Source organism: Carcharhinus amblyrhynchos, chromosome 11 (genome assembly GCF_965287045.1).
Source record: "Carcharhinus amblyrhynchos chromosome 11, sCarAmb.v2.hapA, whole genome shotgun sequence".
Lineage (NCBI taxonomy): Eukaryota > Metazoa > Chordata > Chondrichthyes > Carcharhiniformes > Carcharhinidae > Carcharhinus > Carcharhinus amblyrhynchos.
Window position 1 is genome coordinate 60,665,705 of NC_137334.1, and position 16,427 is coordinate 60,682,131.

Consider the following 16,427-nt stretch of genomic DNA (forward strand, 5'->3'; position numbering starts at 1 on the left):
TCCTGGGCACAGTGGCATGGTGGTACAGTGGTTAGCATTGTTGCTTCACAGTGCCAGGGACCCAAGTTCGATTCCTGGCTTGGGTCAATGTCTGTGCAGAGTCTGCACATTCTCCCTGTGCCTGCAAGGGTTTCTTCCCACTCTCCAAAGATGTGCTGGTTAGGTGAATTGACCATGCTAAATTCTCCCTCAGTGTACCCAAACAAATGCTGGAGTGTGGCAACTAGGGGATTTTCACAGTAACTCCATTGCAGTGTTGATGTAAGGCTACTTGCGACTAATAACTAAACTTAAACTTTATCAGTAACTTCCCATGATTTTCATTATCATATGCATTAAAGGCACAGTGGTTAGCACTGCTGCCTCACAGTACCAGGGACCTGGGTTCCATTCCCGGCTTCGGTAACTGTCTGTGTGGAGTTTGCACATTCTCCCCATGACTGCGTGGATTTCCTCCGGGTGCTCTGGTTTCCGCCCACAATCCAAAAGAAGTGCTGGCTAGGTTCATTGGCCATGCTAAATTCTCCCTCAGAGTATCCGAACAGGTGCCGAAGTGTGGTGACTAGGGGGTTTTCACAGTAACTTCATTGCAGTGTTACTGTAACACTAATGTGTCACTAATAAATTTAAACTTTAAACTTTGTCAGTATATTACCAACAAGTAATTCAAATGCACATCTTTGACACGCCCACATTTCCCTCCTTCAACACGAAGTTTTGTTGTGGTGAATGAGTTCTAGCTATGTTGCCAGTTCTAATCCTATGCATCAGACAAGATCGTCCATAACACCCCCTCGTGAGTGCTCGTACCACCCAGCGAGATTTGGCAGCGGGGAAAGCCACAGTGTGGTCTCTCAACAACTCATCCGGGACTAAAGAGCAAAGCTGTAGACAGTAACCTTTCACCTCCTGGACCTCACCCAACAGTACACAGGGAACAACCTAAACACAAACACTTTCTTCAGGTGAGACCTCTCTTTCTGTTCTGTTTTGGTTTAATGTGTGGAAGCCCCCCGCCCGCCAGCTGCTCACAAGATCACAGCTTGGGGTAGGGGAAAGAGGCAATGGAAAGCACTGGGAAATAGTTATTCAATCTCCCGACGCGGAAGCGGGCGTGGGTTATAACTACAACTCAAAACTACAGAATATTTATGTTCCTTTCGGCAGGAGCTCCCACAGAGGCTGAAAACCCTCAGCCACATATACAGTCTGGGAGATAGTCCATGTTGAGTCATGCATTCACCTGGGTACACTGAGTTGAAGAGCAATTGCCGTGATTGAAGTTTAGCATGTTTACACTTGGACAAGGGAGCGATGTCGAGATACAGTAAGCTGTATTTTGCATTCCACAGTAATCCACACTACTGGAGAAACACTCCCTTAAGAGAACAACTGCAGTTTTTTCAGTGTCTTCTATTTTGATATTTCAAACTTACACCTCAAATATTCCTAAAATTAAAAGCAATATTCCAAAGCACATGTACCACAAACCAGATTTTTGTGGCTACATCCTCAGGTCCATCTGTTCCTGTTTATATTTTTAAATTGTACCATTTTTATAGTGTCCTGTGACAGCTCCTTCTGAACTTACAATCTTCAGCACCTAGACCGGGAAGAGCAGCAGATGTATGGGAACACCACCACTTTCAAGTCTCTCTCCAAGCCACACACTATCTTCACTTGAAACTATATCACTGCTTCTTCACTGCTGCTGGGTCAAAAATCCTGAAACTGCATCCCTAACATCACTGTGGGTGTACCTACACTGCATGGACAGCAGCAGTTCAAGAAGGCAGCTCATCACCACCTTCTCAAGGGTAATCAGGAATAGGCAACAAATGCTGGCCTAGCCTGTGAGCACCCCCCCACCCCACCCCCACAACATCCCCTGAAAGAATCTAAAAACATATCGGGCTGGATTTGAACAGACAACACCACAGCATAGTTTATGGAAGGTCGCGTGACATCCTCATCAATATTAGACACAGGATGTATATTTCCAAGGCTGGAATCTAAGTGTTTAACTGGAGTCCAGTAAGAAGTCTCACAATACTAGGTTAAAGTCCAACAGGTTTATTTGGTATCACAAGCTTTCGGAGTGCTGTACCTTGATCAGGTGAATGGAGTTTCATTTAATTGGAGTTATAAGAACATAAGAAATAGGAGCAGAAGTAGGCCATCTGGCCCTTCGAGCCTGCCCCGCCATTCAATAAGATCATGGCTGATCTGTCGTGGCTCAGTTCCACCTTCCCGCCCTCCCCCCATAACCCTTAATCCCCTTGCCTATCAAAAACCCATCAACCCGCGTCTTAAAAATATTTAGCGAAACAGCATCCACCACTTCAACGGGCAGAGAATTCCAGAGATTCACCACCCTTTGAGTGATGAAGTTCCTCCTCAACTCTGTTCTAAACCGCCCCCCCTTTATCTTGAGGCTGTGCCCTCTAGTCCTACTGTCCTTTCTGAGCGGGAAGAGCCTCTCCACTTCTATCCTATCCATCCCATTCATCATCTTATATGTCTCAATGAGATCTCCCGTCATTCTCCTAAACTCTAACGAGTACAAGCCTAGTTTATTCAGCCTCTCCTCATAGCTCAACCCCCTCAACTCTGGCATCAGCCTAGTAAACCTCCTCTGCACTCCCTCCAAGGCCAAAATATCATTGCGTAAGTGTGGCGACCAAAACTGCACACAGTACTCCCGCTGCGGCCTCACCAGTGCCCAGTACAGTTGGGTTCCTTTACTTTTTGGAGACATAGGTGACTCTGGTGCTCGTTGATTGACATTCTCTTTGTCATAACCATTGTGTTAGGACCGCTAACGCTTTGGCCATTAGCACCATTATGGGAGATTATGACTTGTGAAGGATTTCCTATGTTCAGAGTTAGCAGGATCAGATTGTCCCCATAGTCTTTGTTACTGCTGGAAGGCATCAGGAGACTGGCTGAACAATTTGTTAGTTCAGTAATTTTCCATTTTTACCAGCACAGAAGAAAAAAGATGATAAAATAGTCCATAAATATATATTTGGTCCCTTCTCAACTGTGACAGTGCAAAATATTTCACCTTACACTTCTCCATATTGAAATCAATTTGCCAATTACACACCGATTCTTCAAGTTTGTTAATGTCTTCCCATGTTTTGTTTCAGCTCATTTCTGTATTAACTACAACTCCTAAATTGGAGTCATCCTCAAATTTTGAGATTTTGCTACTGATGAATTTCATTCAGACATTTACAGATATAATGAAAAATGGTGACCCCAGCTGAGATCCTTGTGGAAGACTACTTGCCATATTTTGCCGGTCTCAGTAACTAGGTTTAACCCCTACTCACCTGTCTTGTAGTGAGCTTGCTATTCATTCTGCTACTTATCTCCTACCTCCACATGTTGCTTATTCTGGGAGTCCAAATGTTCTGACCTTAGACGTGACTCTACCATGTTATCTTATGGTACCTAATACAGGAAGAAGGAACCAGAGGAAGGATTAGTTATTGAAAGCCTCAGGACTAGACCATGCTGATTTGGAAAGTAAACTAGAGTTACATTAGTTAACTGTATGAATCCATTAATGTTGTGCTTTGCTGAAGTTAATAAAATTTCCATATTAACAACTGAGCAGAATGCTTGGAAATGTCATTTTTCTTTTTGAAAGTAAGAGAACAGGGCAAACAGGGCTGCTTGAGATTTAAGGAGCAAGGAGTCACTGAGGTGGGCTTTGCAGGTGAAGGTTGATGCTGGGATAATCCAGATCAATGGAACACATTTTTAAGGGCATCAGAAGATTAGACAAGGCATCACATGGAGAAGGGAGCCTGCTGGCTTGGGACTTAGTCTTTTGTCATTACCCATGTGCCAGAAGTGTGGTGCACAGAAAAAAAAAGTTGATAGAATATTCCTAATTGACTTAATTAGTTCATATGGAGGTACCTTTTCTTTAGTTTTGTGCATTTGTTGCATGTTAAGTAATATTTGATCAATGTTGATTTAATTTCATTTGTTACAGTATAAGTCCGAAAACATGAAATCTTGCCCTTTGGTTATTTTTGTCTTTGCTAGAAAACATGCCTCTTTTAAAGAAATTATCGATTTCTATGAGGTTTGAAATGCTGTAACATTTCCCATAATTTAAATTCTTCTATTCCAGAAATAACTTTGTTGTTCACTTTTATTCTTACTAATGACAATGACATTCTTTCTATGCTTAGTTGGTGGAAGTATGTCTACTGCTCCAAATACATAGATCAAACTCTTTGACTTTTACAGGATACTACAGTACATCAGTTCTTTCACAAACACCTTATTATCTTTAAACCCTGTGTTCTCTTTCCCTCATTTTCCCCATAAGTATAAGGATTCCTGCCTGGTTTATCCATTATGACAAAAATCCATCTTAATTACAATTTAATGTATTTGATTTATTCTATTAAACTGCACATGTTAGGTTACCACCAATGGCAACAATTGCATCAGGAGAATGCAAAGTTCAATGTTACCTTAGGAACTTACAAGGCAGCACATCGAGCAGCACAGTCGGGCATCATGGTCAGTGCTGAAGGGCCTGTTCCTGTGCTGTTATTTTCTTCATTCTTTTGTTCTTTGTTCTTTATCACTTTGTATTATTTTTGTACATTGGGTTTATTATACATTCACAGTGATTTCAAATGAATGTAAAGTATTTGAAAACTACAGGAATGATTAGCAGTAAAAGATCCCACTTTGTTTAAAATATGCTTTGGAATTGAGCTGACCTGAATGCCTGTTGTTCTTATATACTAAATCAATAATTCAATATAATCTCACACACAAACTGGTTTCACTTCCCGGCTGCTTGGCTAAGACCAAGATGGGGTGCAATGCCTTATCATACCAGCTTGGAGCTTGTTTGTCTCTCTTGTGGGGACCATGAGTTGGATTCAATCTGAAGTTGAATTTGGTTTTTGGAGCAAGCAAAGATTGGCTTTGGGTTTGCCCAGTCCACTCTGAGGATTGGCTTTGTAACTTTAAGGATGGAGTAAAAACTTAAAAAAAAGGTTTGACTGAAAACAAAAGGTGTAGCATGAAAACAACTGAATAATATTTTGATCAATACAATCAAAATGAATTTGATCCCCAAATAAGAAGGTAAAATGTTTCAACAATTTAACCAGATGCTTGTCTACAATACCCAAACCTGTACTAGCTTGTAATTTTTAATTTAATCTAACTATTTGTTACTGCTGCTGGGGACACATTTGGCTGCAGTCATCGAAAAGAACTTTACCTTCCATTCTGCTCTCCAGAAAAAGCAGATCACTTCTACATAGCTACCAGATGTTTTTCTGCAGAATGATTAGCGTGGAGGAGTTGGGATAGGAATTGTGCAATATCCAATCCATCTACTTATTTGCCTTTCAATTTAAAACATTTAATAAATAAATGTAAATTGCTACATTTCCTGCAGAAAACATACTCATACAAGGACAAATGAGGTGATTTCTTGCTACAAGTAGCTTTGCTAAAGATTAAAAGAAGAGACAAAATTAAATTATAGCTAGATTGGCTTTTTATTAAACTGGAGTTACTTTAAGTATAATCTGACAAAATGCATAGAACCTGAAGGGCTCAGTTCTAATAATGGAATGATAATAAATTGTGATTGCATCCAAAGACCAACCTTTATAATAATGAACCTATGTCCATTGTGGAACTGAAATGTGTTACTGAACAGTACAGATATGCCCCTATGCTGTGCACTCCCTCAATGCAATGTTAAGAACATAAGAACATAAGAAATAGGAGCAGGATTAGGCCATCTGGCCCTTCGAGCCTGCCCCGCCATTCAATAAGATCATGGCTGATCTGTCGTGGCTCAGTTCCACATTCCCGCCCTCTCCCCATAACCCTTAATCCCCTCTCTTATCAAAAACCCATCAACCCGCTTCTTAAAAATATTTAGCGAGGTAGCCTCCACCACTTCAACGGGCAGAGAATTCCAGAGATTCACCACCCTTTGAGTGAAGAAGTTCCTCCTCAACTCTGTTCTAAACCGCCCCCCCTTTATCTTGAGGCTGTGCCCCCTAGTCCTACTGTCCTTTATGAGCAGGAAGAGTCTCTCCACCTCTATCCTATCCATCCCATTCATCATCTTATACGTCTCAATGAGATCTCCCCTCATTCTTCTAAACTCCAACGAGTACAAGCCTAGTTTTCAGCCTCTCCTCATAGCTGAACCCCCTCAACTCCAGCATCAGCCTAGTAAACCTCCTCTGCACTCCCTCCAAGGCCAAAATATCCTTGCATAAGTACGGTGCCCAAAACTGCACACAGTACTCCAGCTGCGGCCTCACCAATGCCCTATACAGCTGCAGCAAGACCTCCCTACTTTTATATTCAATCCCCCTCGCTATGAAGGCCAGCATCCCATTCGCCTTCCTGACCACCTGCTGCACCTGCAAGCTGGGTTTTTGCAACTCATGCACAAGGACCCCGAGGTCCCTCTGCACCGTCGCCTGCTGCAGTTTTTCTCCACGTAGGTAATAATCCTTCCTACCATTATTCCTACCAAAGTGGACCACCTCGCACTTGCCAACATTAAATTCCATTTGCCAGTTCCTGGCCCATTCGCCCAGCCTATCTAGATCCTTCTGCAGACTCTATCTAGATCCTTCTGCAGACTCTAAGAATATAAATATGTTAAGAAAATAAATATGTCAATAGTTTCTAGTTTTATTCTTTAATAAAACCAGATTAGTTTTAAATAGATAAACATTTCTACTTGATTGTACACTCATTTTTAAACTTGATTTTCAAGCTTCTGATGATACCAGCATAATGGGTTGGATCTCAAGTGGTGATGAGACCGAGTACAGGAAAAAGACCTGGTGAACTGATATGACAACATTAGTCTCTCTCTCGATGTCAACAAAATGAAGGAGATAGTCATTGACTTTAGGAAGTGTAATGGAGGACATGACCTTGTTTTCATTAATGGGGATGAAGTAGAAAGGGTTGAGAGCTTCAAGGTTTTAGGTGTCTAGATCACCAACAACCTGTTCTGGTCTTTCCACGTCGATGCTATAGTTAAGAAAGCCCACCAACGCCTATACTTTGTCAGGAGGCTAAGGAAATTTGACATGTCTGCTATGACTCTCACCAACTTTTACAGATACACCATAGAAAGCATTCTTTCTGGTTGTATTACAGTTTGGAATGGCTCCTGCTCTGTCCTAGACCACAAGGAACTACATAGGATTGTGAACAAAGCCCAGTCCATCATGCAAACTAGCCTCCCATCCGTTGGCTATATCTATATTCCCTGCTGCCTCTGAAAAGCAGCCAGTATAATCAGATATTTTCTCTTCCATCTTATGTTATGAAGTTATGAAGGTGTTTTACTGTAGGGAATGGGGGCAAGAACTGTCAAAAGAAAAAGAGTATGATAAATGTATGACGGATGCATTTGCTGTAAGTGGTAAAATTCTTAAAGTTCTGCTGCAGAACATTTTGTTCTGATATTTTTAAGACTGCCTACAGTCATGGTTTGGTTATACAACATTTCCAACCTTGATGATAAAGATCAGCAAAATATACTGAAGGAAAGTTAGCTAAAGGCCTATTTTTAGCCCAGGGATTGGTGATGCACAAACTTCTTATCCCTGATCCCACTGAGACAGGTGGGCACGAACTTTGACATGCTTCCTTACTTAAATGATTTAATGATGCAGCCCAGCATGAACCATGCTGCTGACTGGTTGCATCTTCATCTGTTGGGAAAACAAAGGCCTGAGGTCACGTACCAACCGACTCAAGGACAACTTCTTCCCTGCTGCCATCAGAGCTTTGAATGGATCTACCTCATATTAAGTTGATCTTTCTCTACACCCTAGCTATGACTGTAACACTACATTCTGCATCCTCTCTTTATCTTCTCCACACTTTGTCTGTATAGCATTCAAAAAACAATACTTTTTACTGAATATTAATACATGTGACAATAATAAATCAAATCAAAAAAACTTGCGCTAGATTTTAAATTTCAATTTGTAAAGTGTGACTTAAGAACATAAGAACATAAGAAATAGGAGCAGGAGTAGGCCATCTAGCCCTTCGAGCCTGCCCAGCCATTCAATAAGATCATGGCTGATCTGTTGTGGCTCAGTTCCACTTTCCCGCCCTCTCCCCATAACCCTTAATCCCCTCTCTTATCAAGAACCCATCAACCCGCTTCTTAAAAATATTTAGCGAGGCAGCCTCCACCACTTCAACGGGCAGAGAATTCCAGAGATTCACCACCCTTTGAGTGAAGAAGTTCCTCCTCAACTCCGTTCTAAACCGCCTCCCCTTTATCTTGAGGCTGTGCCCCCTAGTCCTACTGTCTTTTTTGAGCGGGAAGAGTCTCTCCACCTCTATCCTATCCATCCCATTCATCATCTTATACGTCTCAATGAGATCTCCCCTCATTCTTCTAAACTCTAACGAGTACAAGCCTAGTTTATTCAGCCTCTCCTCATAGCTCAATCCCCTCAACTCCGGTATCAGCCTAGTAAACCTCCTCTGCACTCCCTCCAGGGCCAAAATATCCTTGCGCAGGTGCGGCGCCCAAAACTGCACACAGTACTCCAGCTGCGGCCTCACCAATGCCCTATACAGCTGCAGCAAGACCTCCCTACTTTTGTACTTTTGACTTACTGAAATGGAAACAATGGGTGTGACTTTATCAGAATTTGGCAAAGTGCCGGTTCTGGCGAGAAAAATGGAAAGAATTGTGCTGATGGTACTGGCGTAATTTCAGACTGAATCTTGAGCCTCATTGGCAAAAGTTTTTATGGCCACGAGAATCACACCTTGATAGTCATGGCCTTCCTCTCATTTTCCTGCCACTTCTGAACCTAATCATGCCAGTGACTGAGGAGAGAAATATAAACAGTTACCCAGCACCTGTTCCACAACAACTGCAAGGGATGGCAGCCAGGAAGCCCGCACCACAATTCCCAGATGGAACCCTCACCAGATTTCCCAGTGGAATGCAGCAGAGGTGGGATGCAATCTTCCCCCACGCCAGGAGAAGGACTTCCACCGAGGTCACTATCCTGGGTTGCTGTGGTGAGGGCAAGTTGCTGCAGAAGAGGATGGGACAGCAGTGTGACAAGAAGATGAACATTCTTCTTTGCTTAGCCAGAGTAAGTGAAGCTCTTTTGCTGGACCTGTGCGCACACCCCTCCCACCTCCCCTTCATCTCTCACCCAGCCACTTTGACCTTTGCCAACATTGTAAGGAGGTCCATCCTTGCTCCACCCAATCACCATGACCCCCTACTTGCTGCCAAATTCCACACTCCAGCTCCCGCTCAAGACCCACACCCCTCATCACCATCTTAAATGTCAATATTGCCATCTACATGCTTCCTATCTTACAGGACAAATTAAATCACAACAGGCATGAGCAAGCACTCCCAGCCAGGGAGCTCAGAACCTTGACGCCATTTGAGGAGAGAGCCCTCAAGCTGGCTGGGGAGAGAGAGCGCCTGCACTAATGGTGAAGTGGGGGGTAGCAGACAACCAAAAGAATCCTCAAGATATGCTGAGCGGGATTTTCTAGCCACATCACCCCAAAACCGGAGGTCATCATATCTTTGCATGGTCTGCCCCCCACCTGCTACAATTCCCTTGGCAGGCAGGATGGAAAAATCCACCCCCGCCTCCCAGTAACGTAGATTAGTAAATTACTAATGCCATCTCCCTTCTCTTGCAGACAAAGCAGCAGAGCAGGCTGGAATATCCTTGCTCCCCCTTGACCCACTGGATACAAGCAGGGAGGGAGGGAGACTTCTTGGATCCCATCATTGAAGAGGCATCGCAGCTGTTATGCGCACCCAGCACAAGCGCAGATACTCACACCTCGGCAGAAACACAAAGTAGGCAGGCTTCTGGGTCACTTTCTGGTGAGCAGTTCACAACTGACAATCCACAGCAGGCAGAGGCAGGGATGTCCTAGGGAACCAGTACTCGGAGGGTTGCTGGAGCCCAGGACAATGCTGGGTCCCTGGCCAATGATGCACCCTTAGGTCTGGTCGTCTCAGAGTTGATGGAACAGCAAAGGCAGAGTTGCGAGCACCAGGAAGGGATGACAGCATCCGTCTTCGGGCTGTAAGACTGACTGGAGAAGTACACTGCCTTCTGTCTGAGGAGGTGATGCCGTCACTTCAGCGTGAAGAGGCTAACAGTGTGAGGATGGCAGTTTGCTTATCTCCATGACTTTACAAATGTTTCTTGTTATACTTTCTTACTTCAGAGTCACATCAAAGTATCTGTTAATTTAATAATTTTTAGCACTAAATTCACAATTTTACATTTTATTGCATTGCTTCAAAGTATGGCGCCATAATTTTCTTGGTGCAAAAGATGAGTTTGGATTATTAACACTTCTTTGATTGCTAATTAGATTGCTCCATTAATGAATTCAGCATACAAGTTGTGTACTGCACTCATTTGTACCTAGATTTACTAGTCAAAGATCTAGAACTGGCACCGGACTCTGCTTTAAAGGACCCCAATGCCTGTTTAATGTGGACCCCTGGCTGACTAAATTACAGTTGCATCCTAAAGACATTTCTAACAATGCTGAGCTCATGGAGGTTTCTGAAGACAAGCTGGATGGAGGTGCTGCTTGTAACATAAAGCACAAGGAAAGAAATACTTTTCCCATGAAGTAGCAAGAGAAAGTCCAACAGCATTGCCAGGACAATCTGGTTTTGGAGATGGGTTAACACGGCTGCTTCATAGTGCTAGGGACCCGGGTTCAATTTCAGCCTTGATTCACTGTTTGTGTGGAGTTCGCACATTCTCCCCGTGTCTGCGTGGGTTTCCTCTGGGTGCTCCTTTTTGCACCTACAGTCCAAAGATTTGCAGGTTGGGTAGGTTGGCCATGCCAGACTCCAGGAGACTCCAGAGGAGGCCATTTCACAGGCTGCCCGCTGGGTGCCACTGCCTCCACGCACCTGCAGGAGCTGGATTTCCAGCATCATCAGTTGTGCGCCAGAAATTGGCATGGAGCTGCATAATTTATTTAAACTACAATTTAAATACGATTTTAATCTCATTAACAAGACCGGGACTGAAGTCTTTGGGCCCACTAGTGGGTTGGATGCCAGGGAGTGTCAAATGTGCACTGCCACGTTGGCAGCGCTAATGCCCAGGTGTACCTAGGTACTGCCCATTGGGTATTGGGCAGAGCCCAGGGGGCCAGTGCCAAGAAGCCCGGTCCTAATGAGGAGGCAGAGCCTGATGGAGGGGATTGGGGGGTCTGGGGATGACTGGTGCAGGAATCCCATTGTCACTCTGCATTTGGGCTGAGTGACAGAGGGACAGAAGCCAGCAATTGGGGCTGGCCATCGAGGTGAAAGGGGTGAGGGTGGTCAGCCTGCTGGAGGGAGGGGGCGGCAGTCGCAGCTGCCAGGGCATGTCAGAATTGCCAGTGGGGGTGGACATCAAGAGATTGGGATTGCGGGGCAGAGCATCAAGGTGGACTGGGGGTGGCGATCGAGGCTGGCCTGGGCATGTTTGGGGTGCCAGCAATCGGGAGGCTGGCAGACATATGCGCCAATCTCGGCACTGATAGATCGGCGCATGCATCATTGCTTGTTCAGCGCTCTGCTGCCGGCCTCTACAGCGGGAGCAGGCCCTACCCACTGATATTTGGCTTATTCATGTTGAAGCCCTCTGCAGTGCGCAGAGTGCGGGAGATTCATTTTGAAACTCCTGCTGAAAGAAGCAACATGATTTACTCCAGTTTTTATGTAATTCCAGCATGTTTTTGGGAGAATCGCCCCCAACATCTTTCATTGTCCAGCCCAACTCTTCATGCATTTTCTTTTTAATTTCTGCAGACCTTATCGTGAAAAGTAGTACAACAATTTCATGGGAATATCGTACAAATGTTTTTCTTTATTCTGCACATTTTCAGTATTGTAACTGGCTTTTGAGTCTATTTTCTGAGTCGCTTTTTTGTTTTCAGTTTCTCGTAAATTACTCGCACGGACATGTTTGTGTACATTCTGGGCTTCCTTTTAATCTGGTTTCTGTGCTGGTGGATGCGAGACAAGCTTAAAGTGGGCAAGGTCTCAGACAAGTATGTATTCATCACCGGATGTGATACTGGCTTCGGAAATCTGGCTGCAAAGGTCCTTGATGTCGGTGGATTTCGAGTACTTGCTGGATGCCTGACAGAGGAAGGGGCTCGAAAGTTAAAGGAAAGGACCTCGAGCAGGTTGAAAACAATTACGTTGGATATTACAAAACCGGAGAGCATTGAAAACGCAACTGACCTGATCAAGCAGGAGGTGGGAAACAGGGGTAAGTGCAATGCAAAGGATTCTCTGAGCTACTGATTAATTTTTAAAAACAATTATATGTGGCTACTTCTCATTTTTATTTCACATAACATCATATGTATTGAATTTATTTAAAAATTTATTTAAAAATGGATTAATTGGAGGATTATGAGGAGAAAGCACATTGGGTACAAAATCCATCTCTGCCATAACACCCCCAGCAGAGGCACTATTTTTCTAGGCACTACCAGCTGCTTCTAGAGTGGGCATACAGCTGGCACCCTGGATGTGCACCAGAAGATTGTGAAATAGTGCCATGTGGACATTACACTTCACAACCCGTGCTCCAATGGCAAGATACGTAATTTTGTGCCATGTGAGTGCAGATATTGTGGTCACGCACCACTCAGTTGATAACAAACTTTAAGCTGCAAAAAGTGAGTCTTGCCCTTGCCCTCCCTAAAGGGCCAGGTGCTCAACTTATAGGTAAGATCATATTTACAATCTTCTGCTGTTGCAAAGTGTCTGGGAATAATCTGCATTGTGTTTGGAGATGTTGTGCTGAGTTTCTTGGTTTACGAGAGAATGTTGCTGTGCTGCCTCACAGAGTAGGCACTGCAGTAGGTGACCTGTCCACACAAAGATTGCAACAGGTAGGAGAGCAGCATGGGTCGTGGCTCTGGGCCTGCAGGATGATGAGGAGATGGAATGGGGCCTATGGAGAGGGCAAACTCTACACAATACCCTCTGCCAAGTTGAATCTGGACTCCTCCTCCATGCTCCATGACAGCGAATGGAGGCTACCTAAATGGTCAACCAGTGCCCCCAGCATTATATGTGTATCTGTAATGTCTCTTGTAAGATGTCTCATCACGGTCCCTATCTGAACTGTCTGCAGCAGAATTTGCCTGTGGTCCTGAACTGAAAAAAAAGCTATTTTTCTGCCTGGCCTGACTATAGTCCACTTGTTTCTGGATGAGTCATCAAATACCGATCCCAACTTTATACTAACCTTCAAGGTAGCTGCTGTACCATTACCTGAGCTAGTGGCTGTGAATGTGTAATCAAGTGACAAGACCTTGTCTTCACTGATACTGTGCTGTTGCTCTCTTTCTTCCTCTGTGAACTGCAGTGGTTGGAGTGAGAAGCAAGTGGCCCAGAACCACATCATCCTGGTTTGCCCATTTTGCCTTAGAGCAGGATTAGAGTATGCTCAACAACAGAAGGTCTAACCATTGCCCCATGACATTCAATGGCATCACCATCACTAAATCCCTAATTATCAACATCCTGGATGTTACCATTGACCAGAAACTGGACTAGCCATATAAATACTGTGTTTACAAGAGTAGGTCAAAGACTTTTATTATGGGCTAAAAATGTGTTTGTCCCATTTTTGGGCATAGGGAATTGAAATTTGCCAGCACTCGTTTCACTGAGCATGCAAACTTGGTTCTCCAATTTTCATTTATGTGATTGTAGAAGTTTTGCTGGCATCCCCTTCATGCTGCTGGCTGCCTCTGAGCTCAGCAAGAGGCTGAGAGACATTTTGAGAACAAGAGAACACAGGAGAACACTGTGCTCCTAAAATCAGGTTGCCTCTGTTAACTATTTTTTTCAGTGTAGCTTCTTTTTAAAAGACAAAGAAATGAAAGTAAAGTGGCAGATGTGACACCGGAGTCATTGGTGATGGAAGTGAGCAGGGAGAGAGATGCCACAGTTCTGCGAAGAGCCCAGGCCAAAAGACATCCAGACAGTTTAATGTTCTTGTAATGTCCTTGCAAGCTTGAAAGAGCTTGGCTTTATTCTCTCTCCACAGATGCCCTCAGACCTGCTGAGTTTTTCTGGGTATTTTCTGTCTTTGAAAGACAGGCTTACTTCTGTAGACCCAAAAAGGAAAGCTTGGACCCAGCCTACTACTTCTTCAATGGTGAGGCCCACCCTGCCCCTCTCACCTCCTCACAACCATTTACCTGAGTGCCAGGAACTGTTTTTACAGATTGTCAATGTTCCTCCCCCACTGCTGTTCCTTCTGCTTTTTGACATGTGGTTATAACATTGGCCATTCAGAACCTCACATGAGTTAACATTGTTCATGGATGATCTGTTCAGTCATAATGGACACCTAACCATTCCCCACCCTAACTTAATTCATGGTGGAATATTCCAACTGAGTTACCTTTATGGCAAGTTGAAGTCCCCCACATTAGGCATTTGCCACAATTCTGGAAATGCTGAATATCTAGGCTAAGGATTTTCAGTAAAAATCCCAATAATTCCATCACGTTTTGCATGCTTAGAATTGCAGCAGGGATAGTGGTCAGGAGTGGGAATTTTCCCTTCTTCTTTATTGAGACGAATCACACTGCAACACCCACAAGCTCAAAGCAAGTAACTCAACACACATTCAATAAGCGTTATAGGATCAACTTATTAATAGTCAGATCAGCTGGTACTAATGTGCTATTTAATCTTAATATGGATAACCTTTTAAATAGAATAATGATGAAAATGCTTACTTATGCACATTGTAAGTACTTTTCATGATGTAAACTGTAAATTAAGCTATAATATTAACTTTCCTTCATGTTTTTGTTTAAGGGGTAATGATTATGAGGAGATGTTGGCACAGTGGGAATGCCACTGAGCCCATAATCCAGGGATAATGCTGTGGGGACATGGATTCAAATTTCATCATGACAGCTAGTGAAATTTAAGTTAAATTAAAATCTGAAATAAGGGCGAACGTAAAGGCTTTAGTTGATTGTTGTAAAAACTGATCTTTTCAAAAAGGAAATCAGTTGTCCTTACCTTGGTCTGACCTACTGACTCCTGACCTACAGTAATGTGGTCGACTATTAACTACCCTCTGAAATGCCCAGCAAGCCATTCAGTTCAGGGACAATTATGCTTGGCAATAAATGCTGGCCTTGCCATTAGTGCCCATATCCCATGAAAAAATTTCAAAAAAATTTACTTGGGGCATATGTTAAAGATCTTATGTGAATGAATGTTATCGTTGTATAATTGTCCTCATTTGTTCCTGCAGGTCTATGGGGATTGATAAACAATGCTGGAATACCTGGAATACTCTGTCCCACAGACTGGTTACAAATTGAACATTTCAGAAGGCCTATTGAAGTTAATTTATTAGGACCGATTGAAATGACATTAAAATTGCTGCCCCTGATTAAAAAGGCCAGAGGGAGAATAGTGAATGTAAGCAGTGTGCTTGGTCGATTAGCTCTGACTGGTGGAGGGTACTTCCCATCCAAATTTGGAATGGAAGCTTTCAATGATAGTTTAAGGTGAGGCATTTTAAGGCATTTAAATTATAGCGTCGCATGAAAATAATAAACATCAAGTATATGAAGCTGTTCTTCTTAGGGAGTCCTTTAGGATCAAGGATAAATTTACTTTGGTTCAATGAGTTCTGAAATGGCTGATCAGTCCAGTGTGCACTCTGCAGTCTCTGTCAGATGTGGGGTTGGTGGTGTGTGAGAATCGGATAGATTGGCTATCTGGAGATTTGTGTGCTCCCTCCAGTGCCTCAGCTTTGCCTTTGTGCTTGGTGCCCTTCTGAAGGAACCTTCTCCATTTTGGTCAGTGGCAAACCCAGATCTCTCATAAGAACATAAGAACATAAGAACATAAGAAATAGGAGCAGGAGTAGGCCATTTAGCCCCTCGAGCCTGCCCCGCCATTCAATAAGATCATGGCTGATCTGTCGCTGCTCAGTTCCACTTTCCCGCCCTCTCCCCATAACCCTTAATCCCCTTGCCTATCGAAAACCTATCAACCCGCGTCTTAAATATATTTAGCGAGGCAGCCTCCACCACTTCAACGGGAAGAGAATTCCAGAGATTCACCACCCTTTGAGTGAAGAAGTTCCTCCTCAACTCTGTTCTAAACCATCCCCCCTTTATCTTGAGGCTGTGCCCCCTAGTCCTACTGTCCTTTCTGAGCGGGAAGAGCCTCTCCACCTCTATCCTATCCATCCCATTCATCGTCTTATGTGTCTCAATGAGATCTCCCCTCATTCTTCTAAACTCTAATGAGCACAAGCCTAGTTTATTCAAACTCTCCTCATAGCTCAACCCCCTTAACTCCGGTA

At 43.7% G+C, this 16,427-nt stretch overlaps 1 protein-coding gene across 6 annotated transcripts in view; it reads left to right on the plus strand.

Moving 5' to 3' along the window:
- The first annotated feature begins 684 nt into the window (after positions 1–684).
- LOC145350176 (dehydrogenase/reductase SDR family member 9-like) overlaps positions 685–16,427 on the plus strand; it is a 36,042-nt gene continuing 20,299 nt past the window's right edge. For 5 of the 6 annotated variants that reach the window (XR_013888166.1, XR_013888167.1, XR_013888165.1 and 2 more), the window contains exons 1-3: positions 685–965; positions 11,998–12,335; positions 15,363–15,621. Coding sequence is in view for 3 of the 6 variants with exons in the window: in XM_080199218.1 (XP_080055344.1) it covers positions 12,023–12,335; positions 15,363–15,621 (572 nt within the window). In the remaining 3 variants the exon portion in view is untranslated. Of the gene's footprint in view, positions 966–9,818; positions 9,926–11,997; positions 12,336–15,362; positions 15,622–16,427 lie in introns of those variants that run through there. The other variant, XM_080199216.1, reaches the window with a different exon arrangement.